We start from the raw sequence: 20,260 nt of genomic DNA on the forward strand, positions 1-20,260 counted from the left end.
AATGAGCAACACATATGATTGAAATAATGCATTTATATTTGCATTTGTTTTATTTATTTACAAAATGGAATACAAGTTATAAATTGCACATCAAACTTAGATGAATATTTTACTTTATAGTAAAAAATAACAATTATTTACATTTCAAATTACTAATCCGAACATTCATATAATACATTTAAATTGATTGTAAAAAACTTATACAAAAACAGTAATAAGGATCAATGTGTTTCGTTTACACTTTGCTACTTTTGAAATTGCAGTGAAACATTTATTGATAGAAACATAACTAGTTTAATGAATGATAAATGATGAATAAAGTTGCTCATGCATGACAAAATTATGTAAATTTATTCAACTGAAACAATGTAAATTTCAATGTTTCAAAGGTAGTAATTAGGTTTGAAGATATATCTATTCTAATTTGAATTTTAAAAGATTTTTTCGCAAATTAGGTTGAACGCAAGTATAAAACCATGGGGAGAAGTGACATTAAATGGATTATCAACATGTTTATTCATGCATAAATAATATGTCTTTACTGTATGTAGAGATGTTATTATCCCTATGATCTACCATACCATAGTGATGTAGGCATTTCTTTAATTGGAGTAATTTCCATCCAAAATGATGCAATGAGCTGACCAACTATATTTTTGTTCTTGAGTAAAAGCCTGAACAACCAAATACCCAATGTGTTGTATGTTTTATGAGTGGAATTGTACAAATAATGGCATGAGGTGAATGATGAAAGGTTATATTTGTTCTACAAGCCTAAATACTAGTACGTACTATTGCATGCCATGTGACCCACAATCATCCAATGAAATGACAGGAATTTATTTAGATGTTATATAATATATTATATGTAACAATATAATTATGCTATTAAATAAAAATACACATACTACTAGTTTTCATGATTCTAAACTAGACATTAATATATTTGAAATTTACACACAGGTACACAGTAATTAACAACAGCCTATGGTAAAATTCAAAACAACTTCATAAGTCATGTATTTTATTGCTTTATACAAAAACAATAAAGAACTATATTTGCTAAGACCTGTTACTAAAACAGGCATTTTTATTTTAACATTTGATATAATAATTTGTCTTAAGTTTTCTCTTGAAAGGCAAACAAAAACTGAAGATCATACTATACAGGTAATGGATGAGCGTTAACCATACCCTGCGGTATTGCGACATGCGCCGATGAAAGCTTTGATGGATCGTAGGCACACAAAATAATTTCCCTTCCCTATGGATATCTGTAGCATTTATATCTCAGAAAGAACATATGCGCACATTGATGTATTCTTAGTGTCAACACGCGACACATAAAATCAACGCTACAGGGGTTTTTAAAGTATGATACATCATTAGATTTCTCTGAACTGACAACGGGATAATTATGGGATTAGAAGAAAAAAAACCTCTGGCTTATTGTAACTTTTCTTCTTTTTTCAAAAAGTCTTATATCGTGTTTCAAAATAATGTAGAAAATAAATTATGTTTAGGGATGTATATATCTAGTCTAGTTGTCCCATGAACTAGAGGATCGTAGGGGTGTAGCAGATGAGATACAGTTCAGTCCTTCCATATTAGTAGTATAGTGTTAAAACAAGGCCAACAGCCATTAAGTCGCGTGCTACAATGCATAGTGATACCGGACCGACAGACAAACAGACCGACAGACAGACAGACCGACAGAAAGACGGACCGACCGACATACTGAACTATACTGACCGAAATTACTGAACATGTTTAAAAATGTTGAAATGTTTAAAAACATTTATATTTTTTTAATTTACACGTGCGTAGCCTGTCACTTTTGACGTGCTCGTATAACGTAATTTCGAGTTGAAAAGTAAGTAAAGAAAACAGAAATCGGGCAAAAAGAGTGCGCAATAACATTTAACGCGCAGTGCGCGCGCAAAAATCTGCGCACTCATGGCAATTTTGTAAACGCTTAAAATTGCCTGAAACGTACTCTTATTTCATCGAAAATAAATTTTGAAAATTTTAAGCGCGCGTACGCATGCGTTACATGCGCTACGCACGTAATTGTATTGCCATATGATGATTTATGCCCTGAAATTTATGAGTACCAAATTTTATTTAATTGTGATTCATGGTTGTTAAGATATGATTACAAACGTGATTTCGTTAAATCGTGCGTAGACCGCGTAATTTTTTATTGCGCACCGTGAAAACATAACCACATCGATTCCTGGCCATAAGGAATATTCTGTGAAAAATTGACTTAGCTAGATTAAACTGATATCAAGATAAGGTCATAAAGCGATAAAACGCATAGTGATACCGGACCGACAGACAGACAGACAGACCGACAGACCGACAGACAGACCGACCGACCAACATAGTGAACTATAGAGTCGCTTCCACGCGACTAAAAATACGATAAAAATGACTATATTTAATTCACATAATTGTTCTTTACAAAATACAGTTTCAAGTCATGTTCAGATGGAATATGTTCATTCATTGAAACATGAATTATTTGTATATTGCGCTATTTCATTCCTTTTGTGATGTCTATTTTCTCGCACACACATTTATTTTCAAATTGACAGTATATTGCCATGGAATAATTAATAATTGAAGGTAATTTAATTAGGCAATATAATGGTGAACATATGTTGAATAACTTTTAACATAAATAACTGCTGTCATTAACTTTAGAAGACATTATTAATTCATATGGAATATTAAGTACTGTTAATGTTATATAATATATTATTAATCCTACAATATATTATATTACTGATTGAATTACTACATTTTATAGTTTATGATTTACAACACACTTTTCATTTTTATATATAATGAGACCTAATTTGATGATTGAATTGAACTTTGCTTTAGTGTCATGCATGCCTAATAATCCAAGCTTTCCAGCAAGAAGGATTTTCATCTGCCCACAAGATGGACAATTCCATGAGCAGTTGGATGTCGCACAGAACTAAATTTTATCAAGTAACGGTATACAATAGCAGGTCTACTATTAAAGATCACTTTTATAAATAAAAAGTATATTCCCTGTCTAGGGTACTGTTCAAAGGGTGGTGGACACATTTTTCCCCTTGTTGTGATATAGCTAGAAAGCAGGATTGCTTAAACCAATATAATAGGCCCTTAACCTGTTGCAATAGTACCTAATTTGCTGCCTCAGATGCCAAATTAAGTTTGGTACCTAATTTGGCAGTGGATCCTAATTCGGCGTGACATCTGCAGTCTCTAATTAGAGGGGCATCTGTGCTTCATTCAATAATCCTAGATATAAATTCATCATATGATATCTTCCCATCCATGTTTTCATCAAACTCGCTGAGAACATGATACAAATCTTCATCATCTATGTGGATCTGCATGCTGCCGGTGAGAATGCTCTTAAACTCCACAATACTTAGAAAGCCATCGTTGTTGAGGTCAGCTTTACGAAAAGCCCTGCGTAGACTTTTCCAGTTTTGTAGAAGCTTAAAATATAAAATAATATTCTTTAAATTTTACCATTCAATGCATACATTTAAAGTAATCTTGTAGTAGAGAATAGGTATAAGCATTTTTTAATCTTTCTATCTATTGATTAGATAATTATGCTGTTTTTATTAAGCTCTGTCTACACTATCAAACTAGTTTGAGAAAACACGTGTTATGCCCAAATATAGTAGTGACATCATCATGTCCACCATATATGGGCATATCATATTTTTTCCCACATAAAATTTGATAGTGTAGACAGAGCTTAAGGCGAAAGACGTAGGCCTACTGCGAGCCAGGTTTGGCCAAATGACAGATTTTTGTTGTTGACTCATTAAATTTTTTAGTGTATGCACCTGTCCTTTTGAACTGCTTAGTGACCCTTTTATGAGATTCTATGCAAATTTCAATTATCTTGTGATATTTGGTTTTTCAGAAACGGCTGACAAGATTGAAAGATGTTCTGGTTATTTGGTGCCTGCAGTATGTTCGGATGCTTACAAAGCCTTTGAACAAGGCCTGTGTGAGAATCTTAACTACTAAGCTACCATACCATGAACTACTTCTGTTCTTCCATAGATTTGCATTAAACAGTTGATTACTTAGAAGTACAGTAGCTGAACTTCAATTCTCAAAAAAACATGATTACAAAACTAAGTCTGTAAGTTTATACTGTATATAACTTTTATAAATCACTTTGATCGCAGCAGATTTCCAGAGGATTTTGTATTCCTATGTGTTACCACAATTAGTCTCAGTTACTCATTCATCAATATTGAAAGGAGATTCTTACCATGTGCGATTGTATTGTCTTTAATCTAATTCTTACAGTTTACAGATTTCTAAGCTAATAGTCATATTCCCCAAGTTCATAGGTAATTTCTCTAAAGACATTGCAATATCAATACCATATCTATGTGGGCGAGATTGGCCAGTTAACAAAATTTGTTCAACTGTAAGTCTGAAATAAACTGAATAAATATTGGAGAATACTCAGAAACCTTGTCTTGGATTGAAATGAAATTATAAACTATTATTAATGAGGTTTGATTGTTGTCTGCAATTGAATACCCATATTAAATTATCATTGTTATCCTATGCTCTTTAACTTTAAGTAATTGACTATTCAAGGTAATACTGTATATACAATTAGGTAGATGAATATTCACGACTAAAGCTCTGTCTACATTAATTTGATAGTGATAGATAGACAGATATGGTAGTGATATGTCTAAATATGTAAGTAATATGACATCATCATGTATATATAGGCAAATCATTTTTTTTTCACATAAAGTTTGATAGTGTATACAGAGCTTAAGGTAATATATTGCTATTTAACAACAATAACATAAGACAAACAGGTAAGGTTCTGGTGACATTAAAATTTAGACGCTTCCCTGTGAGACATTACACCCTGAACAATGACTTTCAAAAACTCTGAAATTGCAAACACACTAACCTTCTTCCTGAGAGTCAGCATTGCAGATGCGACTGTTATGTGTGCTTCATTATCCTGAGAAAAAAAAAATGGGCATAAAAAAAGTTATAACCATTTCAAAATCATGATTTCTTTTGTTGTCGGTGACATAAACAGGTCAAGTTAGTCGATTAATTTGATTTGATATTTGGACCCTCAGGATATATAATACCCTTCCAAGAACTACTTTATCCATGGTACTATGCCAACAAGTGGTTATAGTTTTAATTTTTGTTATACTAAAATGTCATTATTATTTTATATAAAATGCAGGGGTTGGAGAAATCAATGGAAGACACTAATGGAGGTTTTCTTCAGGGAGGAGTTAAATTACACTCTTACCTTTCTTGGTATGGTGTAAGTATACTTATTATACTTGGTAACAGAATGCTTTTGTACTGATGGCTGGCCTACAAACAGCTGAAGAAAATCTAAGTAATGAAACCTAAAAAGAAAATAAATCAAAATTAATCAAATAAATAGAACATATTTTAAGTTTATTCTTTAGAAGTCCAATTAGGATAAAAGAGAAAAGGATATGGTGCTATTTTCAGCTACAATTATACAGAAAAAATATTGTTATAAATGTCCTTTTCTTATAGGCAGGACAAGTGAAAAACGATAGTTAAAAGTGTTTACAATATATTTATACAAAAAACACTAAAACTTGTTGCCTCCGCAATTAAACAAGTCTAATGAAACAGCATACTTCTAAAATTATTTAAAAATACATTTTACTATTTTATATTATGCCAACACCATATGAAAGGTATTAATGTTTACAATATAACTATGAAATACCAAATGGAAAAATGAAATATGTATGTTTGGTGTTCAACTTACAGTCCATTGTGATTAATATCAAATCTGTCACTCAGTTCGTCCAGTTCAACATTTGATAAATTTAGCTTTAGGTCATGAGACAGACTCTGCAAAAATAAGTAAAAATATGCCGCATAAAGTATGTCTTTTTTTGATTATGTGAATTGTTTAAAAAAAAATGAATAGTAAAATGTATGGTTTGAAAAATAAATAGTAAAATATATTGTTTAAAAATAAATAGTAATATAAATTGTTTACAAAATGAATAGTAAAATGTATTGTTTAAAAAATGAATAGTAAAATGTATTGTTTAAAAAATGAATAGTAAAATGTATTGTTTTCTGGGTATCATTTCATTCAATGGGTTTTAGCTCAGTTCTTAATTTACATGATACATTTTATGATTATGGTTGAGTGAGAACTCCGTTAAGAAGTGAACTTACATGGAAATCTGAGATTGGTACACAAGTTGAACCCTGTGGGTCCAATTCTCTTAAAGTTTGCTTGATATAGCTCCAATTTTTAACGATCTAAAAAAAATAGTAGATTAAAAAGCTCGAAAATGACAGTACAATATGGTGCTTCTTCAAGACAGGCTTGATTTAGTTGCAGTTAAAAAAATTTAAAATTAATATGATAAATTACACCATTTTAAATTTATAACTACAGTATACAGTAAGTTATTTTAGAAATACCAAAATAATAAAGCTAAAATCTACCCAAGGAATTTTAATTTGACCAATAAAATGTTGTTTGTCTTCTAACAGGAACAAAGAATATGAACACCGGTGCCCCGTTATAGTTAACACGCTTTCTACCCGGAAACCGTCTTATTCCTACAACGCATACATGTGGTAGGTATTAGATAGCAGATTTCCGTTGATTTATTTTAAACAACATTCAGACTGTTTTGAAAGAAGTCTGTTTATGAAGGTGTAAAATGACAGATAGAATGACATTTATAATTTTTGACCTGAACAGCCATTAGCAGTAAAGTCTACACTATCAAACTAGTTTGACAAAAAAAGTGTGATATGCCCAAATATGGTAGTGATATGTTCAAATATGGTAGTGATATGACATCATCATGTCCATATATGGGCACATCACATTTTTTTGTCACATAAAGTTTGATAGTATAGACAGGGCTTAAGAGTCTTTTATTCTGTGCATGATCAGGAACATTTGAGAAAACGAAAGGTCGCTAGTGTCTGATATAGCAAGTCCCAAACTATTTTCATATAATTTTTTTTTTTAAGGTATATTTTAATGCATCATTTGTTATGAAAATAAAGTTTAAATTTTCATGTGTATCCTTTATATTTCCTGTAAGCATCACAAGGGACATCAGACTCAGGCATGGAAATGAGTTTATTGGCAAATTGCCATAATATCAAGAATCCTCTTGAAAGAACAATAGACTTAGGTGTCTCTTGAGAACATGGGTAAAGCAGTCGTGAAGAGTGAGATCAAAAAAGTGTTGAATATAGAAATTGTATACAAAATAGTTGTACATATGATACAAAAAGACAGCTGCAGTCATTTGAATAATTGTATAAAAACGGTATCCTAAATGTTGTGAACATTTTTTATGAATATGTTCTGGAAAAATCCCTGCGACAAAAATGGTTACCTTTGGCGATATTTTTTTGATAATACTTGATTGATATTCGAACTGTTTTTTGTTTGTAGAATCATCATCCATCTTGTTCCCAACAAAGTTCAAACCCAAAGATTGGCTGCTCTTCAATGCGTCTACAAAATAAAGTAACTTCCTATTAAAAGCTCCTGTCATCAAAAGATGGAGAATTTGATGATTCAAGTTCATTCAAGCACAATGGATTGAAACAAAGTAAAGCGTCGTTCAAAACTAGAAAATTATAAATACGGTGTGAACAAGCCTCTAAGGCTCTGTCTACACTATCAAACTAGTATGATACTGATATGACATCATCATATCCATATATAGGCACATCACATAAGTTTGATAGTGTAGACAGAGCTTAAGTTATACACAATTCATGACATAGTGTAAAAAAAACAATGATTAAATACTAATAATCATAAATATGGGGGGATTAGGTACTAATACACACTAATTAATAGAATTGGGTCATTTTATTTCTTAATATGTATATTTTATAAATGGTGACATTTAAAACATACCTGTTTCTTTTTTGACAGACATAAAGTAAGCATAGACTTCTGCATAATCAACCACGCCATCCTTGGATAGGTTCATTGAGGTCCATAGATGCTGTAGTTCTGTAGGATGTAGCTGAACACCAAGCCTAAAAACAGCAAGACAAATTGGTAAATAAATAACAGTATTGTCAAATAATTAAAATGTTATTTTTAATACAGTTATATTGTCAAAATTGTATATTTAAAAGATCCATCCATAGGACTCATCAATACAGCAAAATGATTCAAATGCATTATTCGGAAATAATTGACCTCTTAACTTCGTTCGTACAGCTCTGTCTACACTATCAAAAGTTTGACAAGAAAAGTGTGGTGTGCCCAAATATGGTGGTGATATGCCCAAATATGGTAGTAATATGACATCATCATGTTTATATATTTTTTGTCACATAAAGTTTGATAGTGTAGACAAAGCTTAAAACTATAGTCTACAGTATCTATCTATATTTTTATTACACTTACTTCTGAAGCCAGCAATACATCTGTGTCCGTGACATCTTTCCAGTAGATTTTGTATCTAATCGTTGGAAAGCTTCTAGGCAAATTGAGCTTTTATGAATGGCCTCTTGAATTTGATAATTCAACTAAAAAGATCAAGATTACAAAAAGGTCAATAAAATTAAATATACTATGATACATATAGCTTAAAACAAATTGAAAATTAATACTGCCACATTACAGTTGTTGAATCTGACAAACTTATTAAGCCTCTTTCACATTACTTAGAAAAACTCACACACTGGGCATCAACACCGGGGTTTTGCTAGGCAATGTGTAAATGGTTCTTAATTCGACACAGTTATAGATCTATTATTTATTCATTCCTTTCAGTGAAACGTAAAAAGGGAGCACTGAGGAGAGACAAGAGCTGTCAAAGACATTACTTATGCATTCTTTAATTACTTATTTTGGAATTATTCAACTATCAAACAAACCTCAGTGACTGATCTGTATCTAGTTTCCATTTTTTTGCTCTGATATTTGGCTTCAAACTTTACTTCAGGGCTATTTACATGTCTATCTTCTTGTTGTTTTGGTGATTGTCTTGGACTGGACTTTCTTTTGTGTCCTGATTGCGCAGTAGAGTGTGTAGATATAGATTGAGGCCTATAAAATGAAAAAAAGAAAATGTTAAAACAGTTTAACACTATAAGCTATATAAAGAACACCTTTGTAGTGCTTCAAGATTTTACATGTTAAAATAAAGTATTTATTATTATTAAAAATATAAAACAAACTCCGAAAAAGTGAGGCAAGCCATTATGATTCTATATTTCAAACTTATTTATTTATCTTCATGAATAAAATGATCATATATCAAATTAATTAGTGTACAGACCCTATGATAAGCTATGCAGTTTCTCAAATTGTTACTTAATTATCTAATAATTCTTTTACCTCTTTTTATTAAAAAGACCAAGAAATTCTGGATAAGGTACAAGACCATCTTCTTCAAGACTGAACTGTAATAGGATGCTTTTAAGATCATCTTCTGCCAGTGATATATTGAACACCTGTTCAATTGTCCTCTGAAACAACCTCTTGTTAACAACTTGGATATTTGCTACATCAGCTTGTCTGCAAAATAATGGCATGGATTTGAAGATTTGGAAGAGGTTAGTTCTTAATATTACACACTTAACCACCAATTTAGGTAGAAGGGCCTAGACCAGAAACCTCCTTCTCTCCTTCATAAAAACAAAACTTCACTTGACATGACAAACTAGGGCCTATAGTTTATATTGGTTATCATAGATGATCTTCTACAACACTAGTATGCAACTTATAACAGAGGTATGGTACCACTTATAGAAACCTATTGTAATTTAAGATATTACCTGAAAGCAGCCAGCAGCCTTAGAAAACAGCTATGCAAGACCTCAACTAGCTTGGCTTCAGTATCCTCGGCAGATAAATTACCTCTAGCAGGTCCTGTTACTATATTAAATCTACAAACAAAATAATAGTAATAATAGTTATTTAGAAAGGAATTTTAGTTTAAAGATATTAATGTATCAATGTAACTATGTAACAATGTAACTGCACAGATTAATTTTGTGTATAGGTAAAAAAGTTTATGGCTGTATTGAGAATGGATATCAAACAACAAATGCAATGTAAATAATTATTGATAAACTCAAAATATGTTTGGTGCCGTACATCAGCAGTTCCTGTTTCTTACCTGTGATTAGTATTCAACATCACCTTGTGGGCAATGCCATGTTCAGATCTTGTCATGAACATATACAGAAAATCCTTGTAGCTGGCATTTCCAGTTCCTCTTTTAGCTCTGCATCTAGAAAATACAAATACACAATATTAGACATATTGTTACTTTATTAAAATATAAATTAATGAATATTCATTTCCCTTTTGAGCAGAATGTGAGCACAATTATAATTCCAACTCCATGAATTAATTGATTTACTTCGAAAATAACTGAAGATCAAAAGAAACTTACTTTTCCACAAGTTTGTCCAATTCCGTAAGAGCTACTGGAATGTTGTGCTTTCTGAGGACAGTCTGAAGATTCTCAAAAGTGATGCTGCCATTGCCATCAGCAAGATTTTTACAAGATGTCATCATTGCTAGGAAGTTCTCCTCAACCTACAGACATTGTACAAAAAATGTCCCTATTAATATGTTCTATTGTAAATTTTTACAGTACTAAAAATATTCAAATAGGTAACTTGATTTTGCTATTGGCCTGTTCAACCTAAAAGTTGTATATTGTACTGCATTCTAGACTCTCTAGTAATGCAGTAATAACTGCTACTTTTTATATTCCATACCCTTAGTAGCAGACTTTCATGTACATCAACATCCATGTCTACTTCATTAGTTCTTAAATTATCTTCATTTACTATTTTCTTTGCATGAATATTTCTCTAATATTCTCTTTTACTGCAGCAATATTAATGATTTTCTCATTTTGCTTTATAATTGTTTTTTTTGTCACATAAAATTAAATAGAATATTAGAAGAATACCTTGCTGAAAATGAACGACATGATATCATTGTAAGGGTACCACTGGCTGTTGAAGACACTTTTACTCAGGCCATTTTTTGGAGACTTGTGATGATTCTGATTGCCATTGTGTTTTCCAATGTTATTCTGTAAAATAGAAAAGTCTCATGTTTCACATCAAAAGGCATTGAGAAAATCTAAACCAACTGGACACTGAAAATTAAATTTATGGTGAAGTTAAAAATGTATGAATAGTGCAGTTAAAGAAGAATGAGAAAAAGCTGCTCAAACCAAGAATTTTCTGCTTTGTTAAATGGTTACCTGGAGTGGTATGCTTTGATGGTCTATTGCATACGATGATACAGTTGATACTAGACTCTGTTTAGTCTTTATCTTTCCTTTGGCATCCAAACCCAGCTTATTAAAAAATGAAACTGAAGTCAATATACCAGTGTTTTCTACATCATATCTAGAAAAGTAGAAAAGTAATTACAAAAAATGGTTACTCAGTATATTTGGTCAAATTTCTTAGTTGCATATTCAGGAGAGTTTAAAGTAGACCTATATAGAGAAGAATAGTAGACAAAACATTATAGGAATTTTAATTCTCAATGAATAAAACAAAAACGTAAATAACATAAAAAGGTAAAAACATACACTGATACAATGCAGAAACAAAACACAATTAAATGACTACTGAAAGATATTAAAGCACAAAAATGTTTTGCTTTGCTTAAAAGATGTTTATTTTGCAAAAAATTGTATTAACATACTTTTCCCATAGTTTTTGCATTTCATAATCGTCAAGCAACACACCAATGCTTGCAAGGCACTCTTGAAGTTGAGGGGGTAAGATGACTGCAGATTTATCAAAACAGGATGGTGCTAAATGGTCTTTCAAGTTGAAATCACTGAAATAAAAAAGGTGAATACACCATCATATAGTAGAAAAGTATTAAGGGACACCTTTTCTAGATCATAACACATTGTCCACTTAAATAGGAAGTCATAATGTTAATGGCCATAATGTTAAATATAATAACCCTGAACAAGGGTTGGCTGTAGTGTTAAAGCATATGTTGCTCTTCATTCCACAGGAAAAGTGTCCCTGAATAGATGTGTTGCTAAATAGTGTTGATCTTCCTACAGTATACAAAACCAAGTAAAAGAAAATAGTGCTTATCATTTCAGACTTGAACCCACACTTGCTATGGCTACTGTGAGTCCTTACTCAATCAGCCACTTGATAATGATAACATAGTCATTTAAGAGACATCTTTAATAATAAATTAATAGAAGTCTTTATAGTCTTTAGGAATATGAGAGGTTTGTTTTATTATCAAATTTCTAACCAATTGTTGCATATTTCTTAATTAAAGCTCTCAATGGAAATTCTTGTGAACAATTCGTAATACTGAGATAATTAATTTATTAAAATGACAAAATTGTGTTAATTTCATGGTTGTTCATTAAGTGTCTATAATACACTATAATTTAGTGAGATTATTTAATTGTGATTGTCATGGTAACAGATAAAAACTTTCAAATGCTTTAATAAGGCAGATGATATTAAATCAAAAAGATTTTTATTGAAGGTTATTTGCAACAAGATACAACTATTATGTAATCTTAATAATTTGATATAATGAATAAATTAATATATCTGTAGTAATTATAAATCAACAATTGGTGTTCATAGGGTATTAATAAATAATCAAATAAAATCATTAGCATGTTGTGTGGGGAAGCTCAAACCTCCAATTTATTTCAATAGTAATTAAGTGGCTTTTATTTTTTGTGTACTTCATGCCTCTAAAGCTCTGTCTACACTATCAAACTAGTTTGACAAAAAAGTGTGATGTGCCCAAAAATAGTAGTAATATGCCCAAATATGGTAGTGGTATGACATCATCATGTCCATATATCACACATCACATTTTTTTGTCACATAAAGTTTGATAGTGTAGACAAGGCTTAACCCTAGACTCGCCCCTAAGGAGGATATTATAAACCATTTTTGTTAGATATAGCTCATACCTTCGTTTGCATTTATCTTTCAGAAGAGCATTAGCATATGTAGCTAATACGTAGTCACCATCTTCATAATGGTTGCCAAGTGTGCGATCTCGAAGATTTTCTTCAGGCTGGTCTCTCTTGCGTTGTTGGGCGTACACTTCCTTACGTTTACATGGACTCATCCATTCTTTTCTCACGGTCTGTATTAAACATGATATATTGTAAAATTAATAGCTAATTGGCTTGGTAGGTATTTGACTCACATTTTGTAGTGGGTTTCTTTTTTGAATACAACTGGCAACTGTACTCAAGTTAAAATTATACTCGCCTCAGATTTTTGGAAAACTGACAAAAATTCATCAAATGAAATTAGATTTTTAGATTCAAAACCAAGCCTGGAAAAACAAATATTCATAATCATAAGCAGTAAGCCAAGACAAGAAGGAAATTGAGTATTTAAAAGACAAAAAATAAATATATAGTTGTTATATAACGATAACAAATGTTAATAAGCATTTAAGAGAGCAATAACCCAGTGGATGTAATTCTTCAGTATTATTTCCAAACAGAAATCTACCATTTCAATGGTTATAATTTATTTTATCATTTTATTATTTTCGAAAATCACAAATACAATAATAAACAGACTACAAATGGCTTGATAGCTTCTGTCGCCGATTTGGCGTGCCACTCCAACATTGATATGATAATATATGATAACATAAAGTATTATAATTTAATCTCACCTCTCAAGAAGTTTATGAACTTGTTTAGTTGTCAGATAACCAACTAAGTGATATAAAATTCTGCACAGTCCTGCTCTTGAAATGACCCCTGACCCTTGAGGATCATTTGCTTTGAAGAGTTGTTTGACTCCATGGAAACCAGTAGTTAAACTTTCTTTTACTAGTTCATACAACTGAAAATAAAGGCAATTTTTAAATTAAAAAGCTTGAATTAGAATTGTTTCAGTTTCCAGTTGAGGAAACTTTCAAGTAGATTATACACTGGTAATAGGTCAGTTGATTGCCATTGAGATGAGTCAATTGATTATTTGTTGAGTGGACAGAACAGATAATAAGGATTACCGCTAATCTATTCTTAAAATCACATATGAAGGTCTGACTTGTTCAATTGTTTTCCATGGTATAATTATTAAGAAAAGTACAATGGTGTTAGGGTTTGAAGTACTGTAGGTATATTTTGTAGCCAAGTTTAGGTGTACTTACAGATCAAACAAAGTTTATAAACTCAATTTGATTAATAATATTGATAAATTAATTTGATAAACAGTTAATTATACCATAAATTCTTGTTTTGATTTTTAAATAAGATTTTAAAAAGTAGCAGTTATTTCTATATTATTTCTATCTTACCAAACAAAAGTCCTGTATAGTAGGCCTCTTAGCATACATACAATATTGTGTTTAATAGTAGTATGCTTAATTCAGTAATAAACTTTTTCTTAACATGGCAGGGACAATCCCCAAATCAGTCCCCAATAGATAACCTATGACCTATTAAGAGTCTGTCTGCTACTCCAAAGTTTATCTTTGCTTTTTGTGCCATTTAAATGGTTGTGTCTGGGATAAGTGTTTTCGATCATTATATTCTAAACCTTTGAACACGATTAAACAAACTGACTATGGCTACCATAGTAATAATTGATTTTTAAATGTTCTCTATCTGATCATGAGTTTGATTCTTTTATAATTCAAATAAAAAAAATAATGATGATTGCTCATTATATTTTTTATTGTAATTTAATTTAATGTAATGTTGACTAAGATCAAAACATGGAATAATAATTTCTCTTTTAGTATTTAATGTTTAAACTTTAATGTCATTTTAACATTCAATATGATTTGGTTCTCTTTAGAAACCTGTTACCTCTTCTGAGCTGTATTTGCATCGTGGAATGCCGCTAATCATGGTTTGTTTTGGTATTTTCGCTGTTTGCTGTCCCGCTTTGACCTCATGAACTTTAAGAACAATTGAATACATGAAATTAAAAAATAAATAGTTTATTAGTGTTATTAATATAAAATACTATTCTTTATAATCGTGTTAATATTGTACAGTAATGAAAAAGTAGGCCTAGGATTAAAGTAAAAACATTACAATGCAAAAGATAGATCATTAAGGGTCAGCACTGGTAGTTAGGTTAGATTATATCCTACCATAGACCATTATGATGGGATGTTAGGAAAGAAGGGAAGGAGTGGGGGGGGGGGGGGGGTGGTGGTGCTTCGGAGAAAGAAGATATACTAAATTTATGTAGGTTTACATCAGTATAGTATTGCAATTGGTTTACATGTAATACTTTTAGTTGACCCATATAATTTTATCATAATTCCAACAGACATTTGTGCTATTTATTTTTATGAAAAATAAGATTTAAACAAAATATGAAAAATTATATTTTATATTCTATCTTCTCATCTGTTTATATGAAGTTTACAAATTATAATCTTAAAAAGACCACAACTAAAGTATATATGAAACAGATTGATTCAAACATGTAGCCTCATTATCCTCATACAGTTTTTTGCATATAAAGCTGACCCCTGGAAATAATACTTTCTCAAAATTTGGACCGGTGATGTGGAACGAACTCCCGTCAGTGATCCGGGAACAAACCACGGTTTTAAAATTTAAAAAAGCCCTCAAAACACATCTATTTCCTAAGAAGTAACTCATTGTTGGGTCTGCTGATGTAAAGCGCTTTGATCATTTTACACTAATTTGGAAAAGCACTATATAAATAAAATAATAATAATAAATAATAATATAAGTAGGCCTACTTAGTACCTCATGAGGAGACATTGAATAAGTGTCCTCTAACTGTAAACTTAAGTCTGATATGATGGCCTAGGCATAGCTAAATTTTAGACATTTGTGCTATTGACACACGTTATAAAAGAATTCTTGATAATAAAAATAACATTGATATGTAATAACATTTTTTCTTTACTTAATGCATTTAATAACATATAATATTACTATATGTGGCAGCTAATATAGTGGCTGGATACCTTACCTGGAGGCCATGTTAACATACGATTATGTTTATGAAGAGGACAGCTTTCAGGGCGTAGGCGTAATGCTGGCAACAGATCTACCCGGCTCCACCCAGAGTTAACAGACATCGGCCTAGGGTTGCCATCTGATGTTGATAACCCAATGACATTCAAGGTATTGTAGTCTCCTAACCTGCTCTTGGGATGCTGAATGACGGGTAGATTTGCAGGCCGTGATGCCGGAGATTGTCTTGGCGATAATGAAGGCATCTTTCTGTATATATAATATTACATAATATAATTGTTTGCTACCTCTTAAGCTCTGTCTACACTATCAAACTAGTTTGACAAAATAATTGTGGTATGCCCAAATATGGTAGTGATATGACATCATCATGTATTGTCCATATATATGGACACATCTTTTTGTTTGATAGTGTAGACAGAGGTTTGGAAAAAATGTAATTTTGGCATCACTAAACAATTTTAAGTGTTTAAAGGTTCAGTTAGCTAGACAATATTATTTATTATAGGCCTAATTTGTTGCTTTTGAAAATTGTAGATACAATAATGTATCAATATAATATATGTTATGAAAAATAAGATTTAAACAAAATATGAAAAATTATATTTTATTCTATCTTCTCATCTGTTTATATAACAAATTATAATCTTAAAAAGACCACAACTAAAGTATATATGAAACAGATTGATTCAAATATGTAGCCTCATTATCCTCATACATTTTTTTGCATATAAGTAGGCCTACTTAGACTTAGTACCTCATAAGGAGACATTGGATAAGTGTCCTCTAACTGTAAACTTAAGTCTGATGATGGCCTAGGCTATGCACCCGCCTAGACATGGCTAATTTAGACATTATGTTCCTGTTTATGTTAACATTATTATTAAAATGTGTGACTTACCTACAAACTTTGATTTAATTACATCATAAAACAATCGGCAGACAGTTTAAATATCATCTTCCCGCAAACTGAAACCAACAAATCACAAAGAATTAATTGAAATTTCTAATTGACTTGGTCACGATCAACACATACACGACGTTTGTTTGGTTTTATAGGAGCAACCACAACAGTTTTATGGGTAACCAAAACTATCCGGTAAATTTAAATAATTACACTTATCACTTTATCAGAATGTTTTATGTACTACAGTTAGATAAGTATTATTTTTTCGAACAATACATAATTTATAATTAAAATAATCAACAATATGAAAGAAATATTCATTAATGATTAAAAACGTTAAATAAAAAGTCACCTAATTAAAATAATCAACGAGTCCATATATTGCTAGGTTACCATTAGCCGCGGTGGGGATTCCCTTTGTGGTGGAAGGTGAGTGACGTGTGTGAGTGTGTACTTAAAACATAGAGGGTGCTATTTCACTTTCTAGTTTTGTTTGTTGTTTTTGTAAATTTTTAGCATGTGGGGAAAAGTAAGTCTACTTAAAAACCTGTTTTATTTCCTAACGTGTACATTTAAACATTATTTGACGTTTTAATTGAATAATTTTTTGTTTGTTAAACTCTCATTCTAGCCTAGGCGTAGCTAGCTATATACCTAGGTAGGGCCAGGCCTTCTTAGACTAGGCCTAGTACTCAGACTTAGTTAGCCAGGCCTATTATAGATTAGACTAGTAGTAGAGAGATAACCTCTACACTTCCCCACAGCCGGCCAATCGGTTATCCGGACCCGTCCTTTTCTTAGGCCTAGGGATTTTTGATTATAGGTGATATAATCATTATATAGTATTTTTATTAGATAATCTCTTATTTATAAATATATTATGAAATTGCAAAATTCTTTTTTCATTTACCTCATTCTTTACATTTGTCCAAATCATCCCAATATTAATAATATAATACTAGACTAGGCCTAGTATTTGTTTCCAAATATTTTAAATTTTAGAATGTGAAATCTGCTAACAGTTGGGAGACAGCTGATCTGGGAGATGATGCAAGACGTGATAAATTCCTCCGGTTAATGGGGGCTAAAAAAAAGGTACATTAATAACATGATTAATTCAACAAACAGACATCAAACAACTGCTATATGGAGAAACAAATGAATTATGATTTATTATAACTAAAATGAAAAATAAATTTTGATATCATTAATTCATGAATGTATCTTTCCTTCCATAGAGCACTGGAACTGCACAACAGTCGGAACCAGCTAAGCATACAAGAACAGGTATTAGTGATCAATGAAATAGGGATGATATACATTCACCTGTGACCTCTCCCTACATCCAGCACCCTTTGACCTCTCTATATATCACCCTGTAACCTCTCCACCCAGCATGCTGTGACCTCTGCACTCAGCAACCTGTGACCTCTCCACCTAGCATCCCTTGACTTCTCCATCCAGCACCATGTGACTTTTCCATCCAGCACCATGTGACCGCTCCACCCAGCACCCTGTGACCTTTCCACTCACCACCCTGTGACCTCTCCACTCACCACCATGTGACCTCTCCACCCAGCAACCTTTGACTTCTCCACCTAGTACCCTGTGACCTCTCCACTTAGTCATGTGATTGTAAAGTCTTATTGAATACAATTAGTGTAACTATTATCTAAATTAAAAAATATTTATTTTTCTCTCTTCAGAGGATGAAGAAAAGAAAATGCAGACAGAATTAGAGAGTCAGTTTCAAAACAGTCTTGACGCTAAATTAGCTGGACGAAGTAGAAGACGTGTTGGGTTTGGTTTCCAAGAGGAAGAAGAGGAGGACATAAAAAAGAAAAAAGAGCTTGTGAAGCCTGAAGGAAAACACACACGTTTTGACTCAGATGATGAAGATGATGACAATGATGATAAAAAAGAAGATGGTAAAGTACAACAAATTAACGAATATAAGAACAGAAGTGAATCTGATGAAGAATCGGAAAGTGAAGGGAAAAAGAGAAGAAATTTGGAAAAGCGCAAAAAACGGCAACATTCAAGTGAAGGTATAATACATAAGTTTTTGGTAAAATTAAACAAAAATTAACATCCATTTCATATCCACAGGGTTTAAAATTATAAAACCATAACGCATCCCACGTACTATTTTTAAAACCCTTTATATGATTACTGCTTATTTTTTTAAAATTATTTTTAATTCTGAAATTACTAGAAGAAGAAAGTAGGAGGTCAGAGAAGAAAAGAGAAAGGTTATATACATTGCAAGAAGATGATAGAGAACTCAGCAGTAAGAAGAAAAAGGATAGAAAATCGTCAAGTGATAGCGAGACGGAGAAATTATCAAGTCACTCATCAAAGAAGAAAAAGAAAAAGGATAGAAAGTCGTCCAGTGATAGTGAGACGGAGAAATTATCAAGTCACTCATCAAAGAAAAAAAAGAAAAAGGATAGAAAGTCGTCCAGTGATAGCGGGACGGAGAAATTATCAAGTCACTCATCAAAGAAGAAAACGAAACACAAAACGGATAAATGAAAACAAATTAGGGTAGATGAAAGGTCTCAACTGAAGTTAGATATTATCCCACTAGGATGAAGTGAATTGACCAATCACAAGCGATGTATCATTCAAACTGCTGCTTGTCGTTGGTCAAATTGCTTGTGTTGCATAGCGTCTCTAGTGGGAACCACCCTTAACATTGAATGTTTATATGGAAAGTGTCACCAGGGAATACAGTTTTCTCATGGTTTGAATTTGCTTAGTTAATGAACTTTTCATATTCAACATTGATTGTAATATTTTTAAAAAAACTGCTACAATTGTTTTTTTAATGAACTTTTAATTTAACTGAGAACCATACATTTTCAATAAGCTAGTAAAGAATTAATTGTTCATGTCATGTGTTTAATTTGTTGTCTCTATGTCTCAGCAAATCTTTGATAGTTTTTTGAGCAAAAACGTTTGACTGAAAACATGATTCAAACCCAGAAATAAGGTATAACATAAAATATAACATGATAAAATAAAGGAAATTAATTTAATGAGGACATACTAGAAATAAATATTTTAGAACTTGCCTTATATTAATTACCTTTTTTCAAAGCAAACACATTTGTATGATATTGTGCAATTTATGCAGGGCGCCCTCAACCACAAATAAGAAACGTACGTATATAATAAGTACACAAACAAATTGAACGAAAAAATGTTATAAATAATGAATTTGTATAGGGATTTTAACTAACCTGCGGTAAAAGTGGATTGTGAGGTAATAATTTGGGATCCATCCATAATTTGTTAAATTTATAGT

The 20,260-nt window shown here is 31.6% G+C and overlaps 2 protein-coding genes across 2 annotated transcripts; one reads left to right on the plus strand and one right to left on the minus strand.

Moving 5' to 3' along the window:
- Window positions 1-217: 217 nt before the first annotated feature.
- Window positions 218-17,065, minus strand: LOC140039216 (EF-hand calcium-binding domain-containing protein 6-like). Its single transcript, XM_072084815.1, has 22 exons — window positions 16,945-17,065; window positions 16,039-16,292; window positions 14,889-14,980; window positions 13,745-13,917; window positions 13,327-13,393; window positions 13,020-13,198; window positions 11,756-11,893; window positions 11,304-11,451; window positions 11,004-11,129; window positions 10,476-10,621; window positions 10,197-10,310; window positions 9,853-9,963; window positions 9,413-9,592; window positions 8,950-9,121; window positions 8,477-8,598; window positions 7,976-8,100; window positions 6,529-6,569; window positions 6,253-6,339; window positions 5,831-5,916; window positions 5,330-5,432; window positions 4,970-5,023; window positions 218-3,503 (listed from the first exon to the last, which is right to left on the minus strand). The coding sequence occupies exons 2-22, from the start codon at window positions 16,286-16,288 to the stop codon at window positions 3,288-3,290; spliced, it is 2,730 nt and encodes a 909-aa protein (XP_071940916.1). The 5' UTR covers window positions 16,289-16,292; window positions 16,945-17,065; the 3' UTR covers window positions 218-3,287.
- A 375-nt stretch (window positions 17,066-17,440) lies between these two features.
- On the plus strand, window positions 17,441-19,815 carry LOC140040182 (uncharacterized). Its single transcript, XM_072085926.1, has 5 exons — window positions 17,441-17,479; window positions 17,953-18,045; window positions 18,189-18,237; window positions 18,657-18,998; window positions 19,166-19,815. Exons 1-5 carry the CDS (start codon window positions 17,468-17,470, stop codon window positions 19,483-19,485), a joined length of 816 nt encoding a protein of 271 aa, XP_071942027.1. The 5' UTR covers window positions 17,441-17,467; the 3' UTR covers window positions 19,486-19,815.
- Window positions 19,816-20,260: the final 445 nt, after the last annotated feature.

This window comes from Antedon mediterranea, chromosome 2, assembly GCF_964355755.1.
Source record: "Antedon mediterranea chromosome 2, ecAntMedi1.1, whole genome shotgun sequence".
Taxonomy (NCBI): domain Eukaryota; kingdom Metazoa; phylum Echinodermata; class Crinoidea; order Comatulida; family Antedonidae; genus Antedon; species Antedon mediterranea.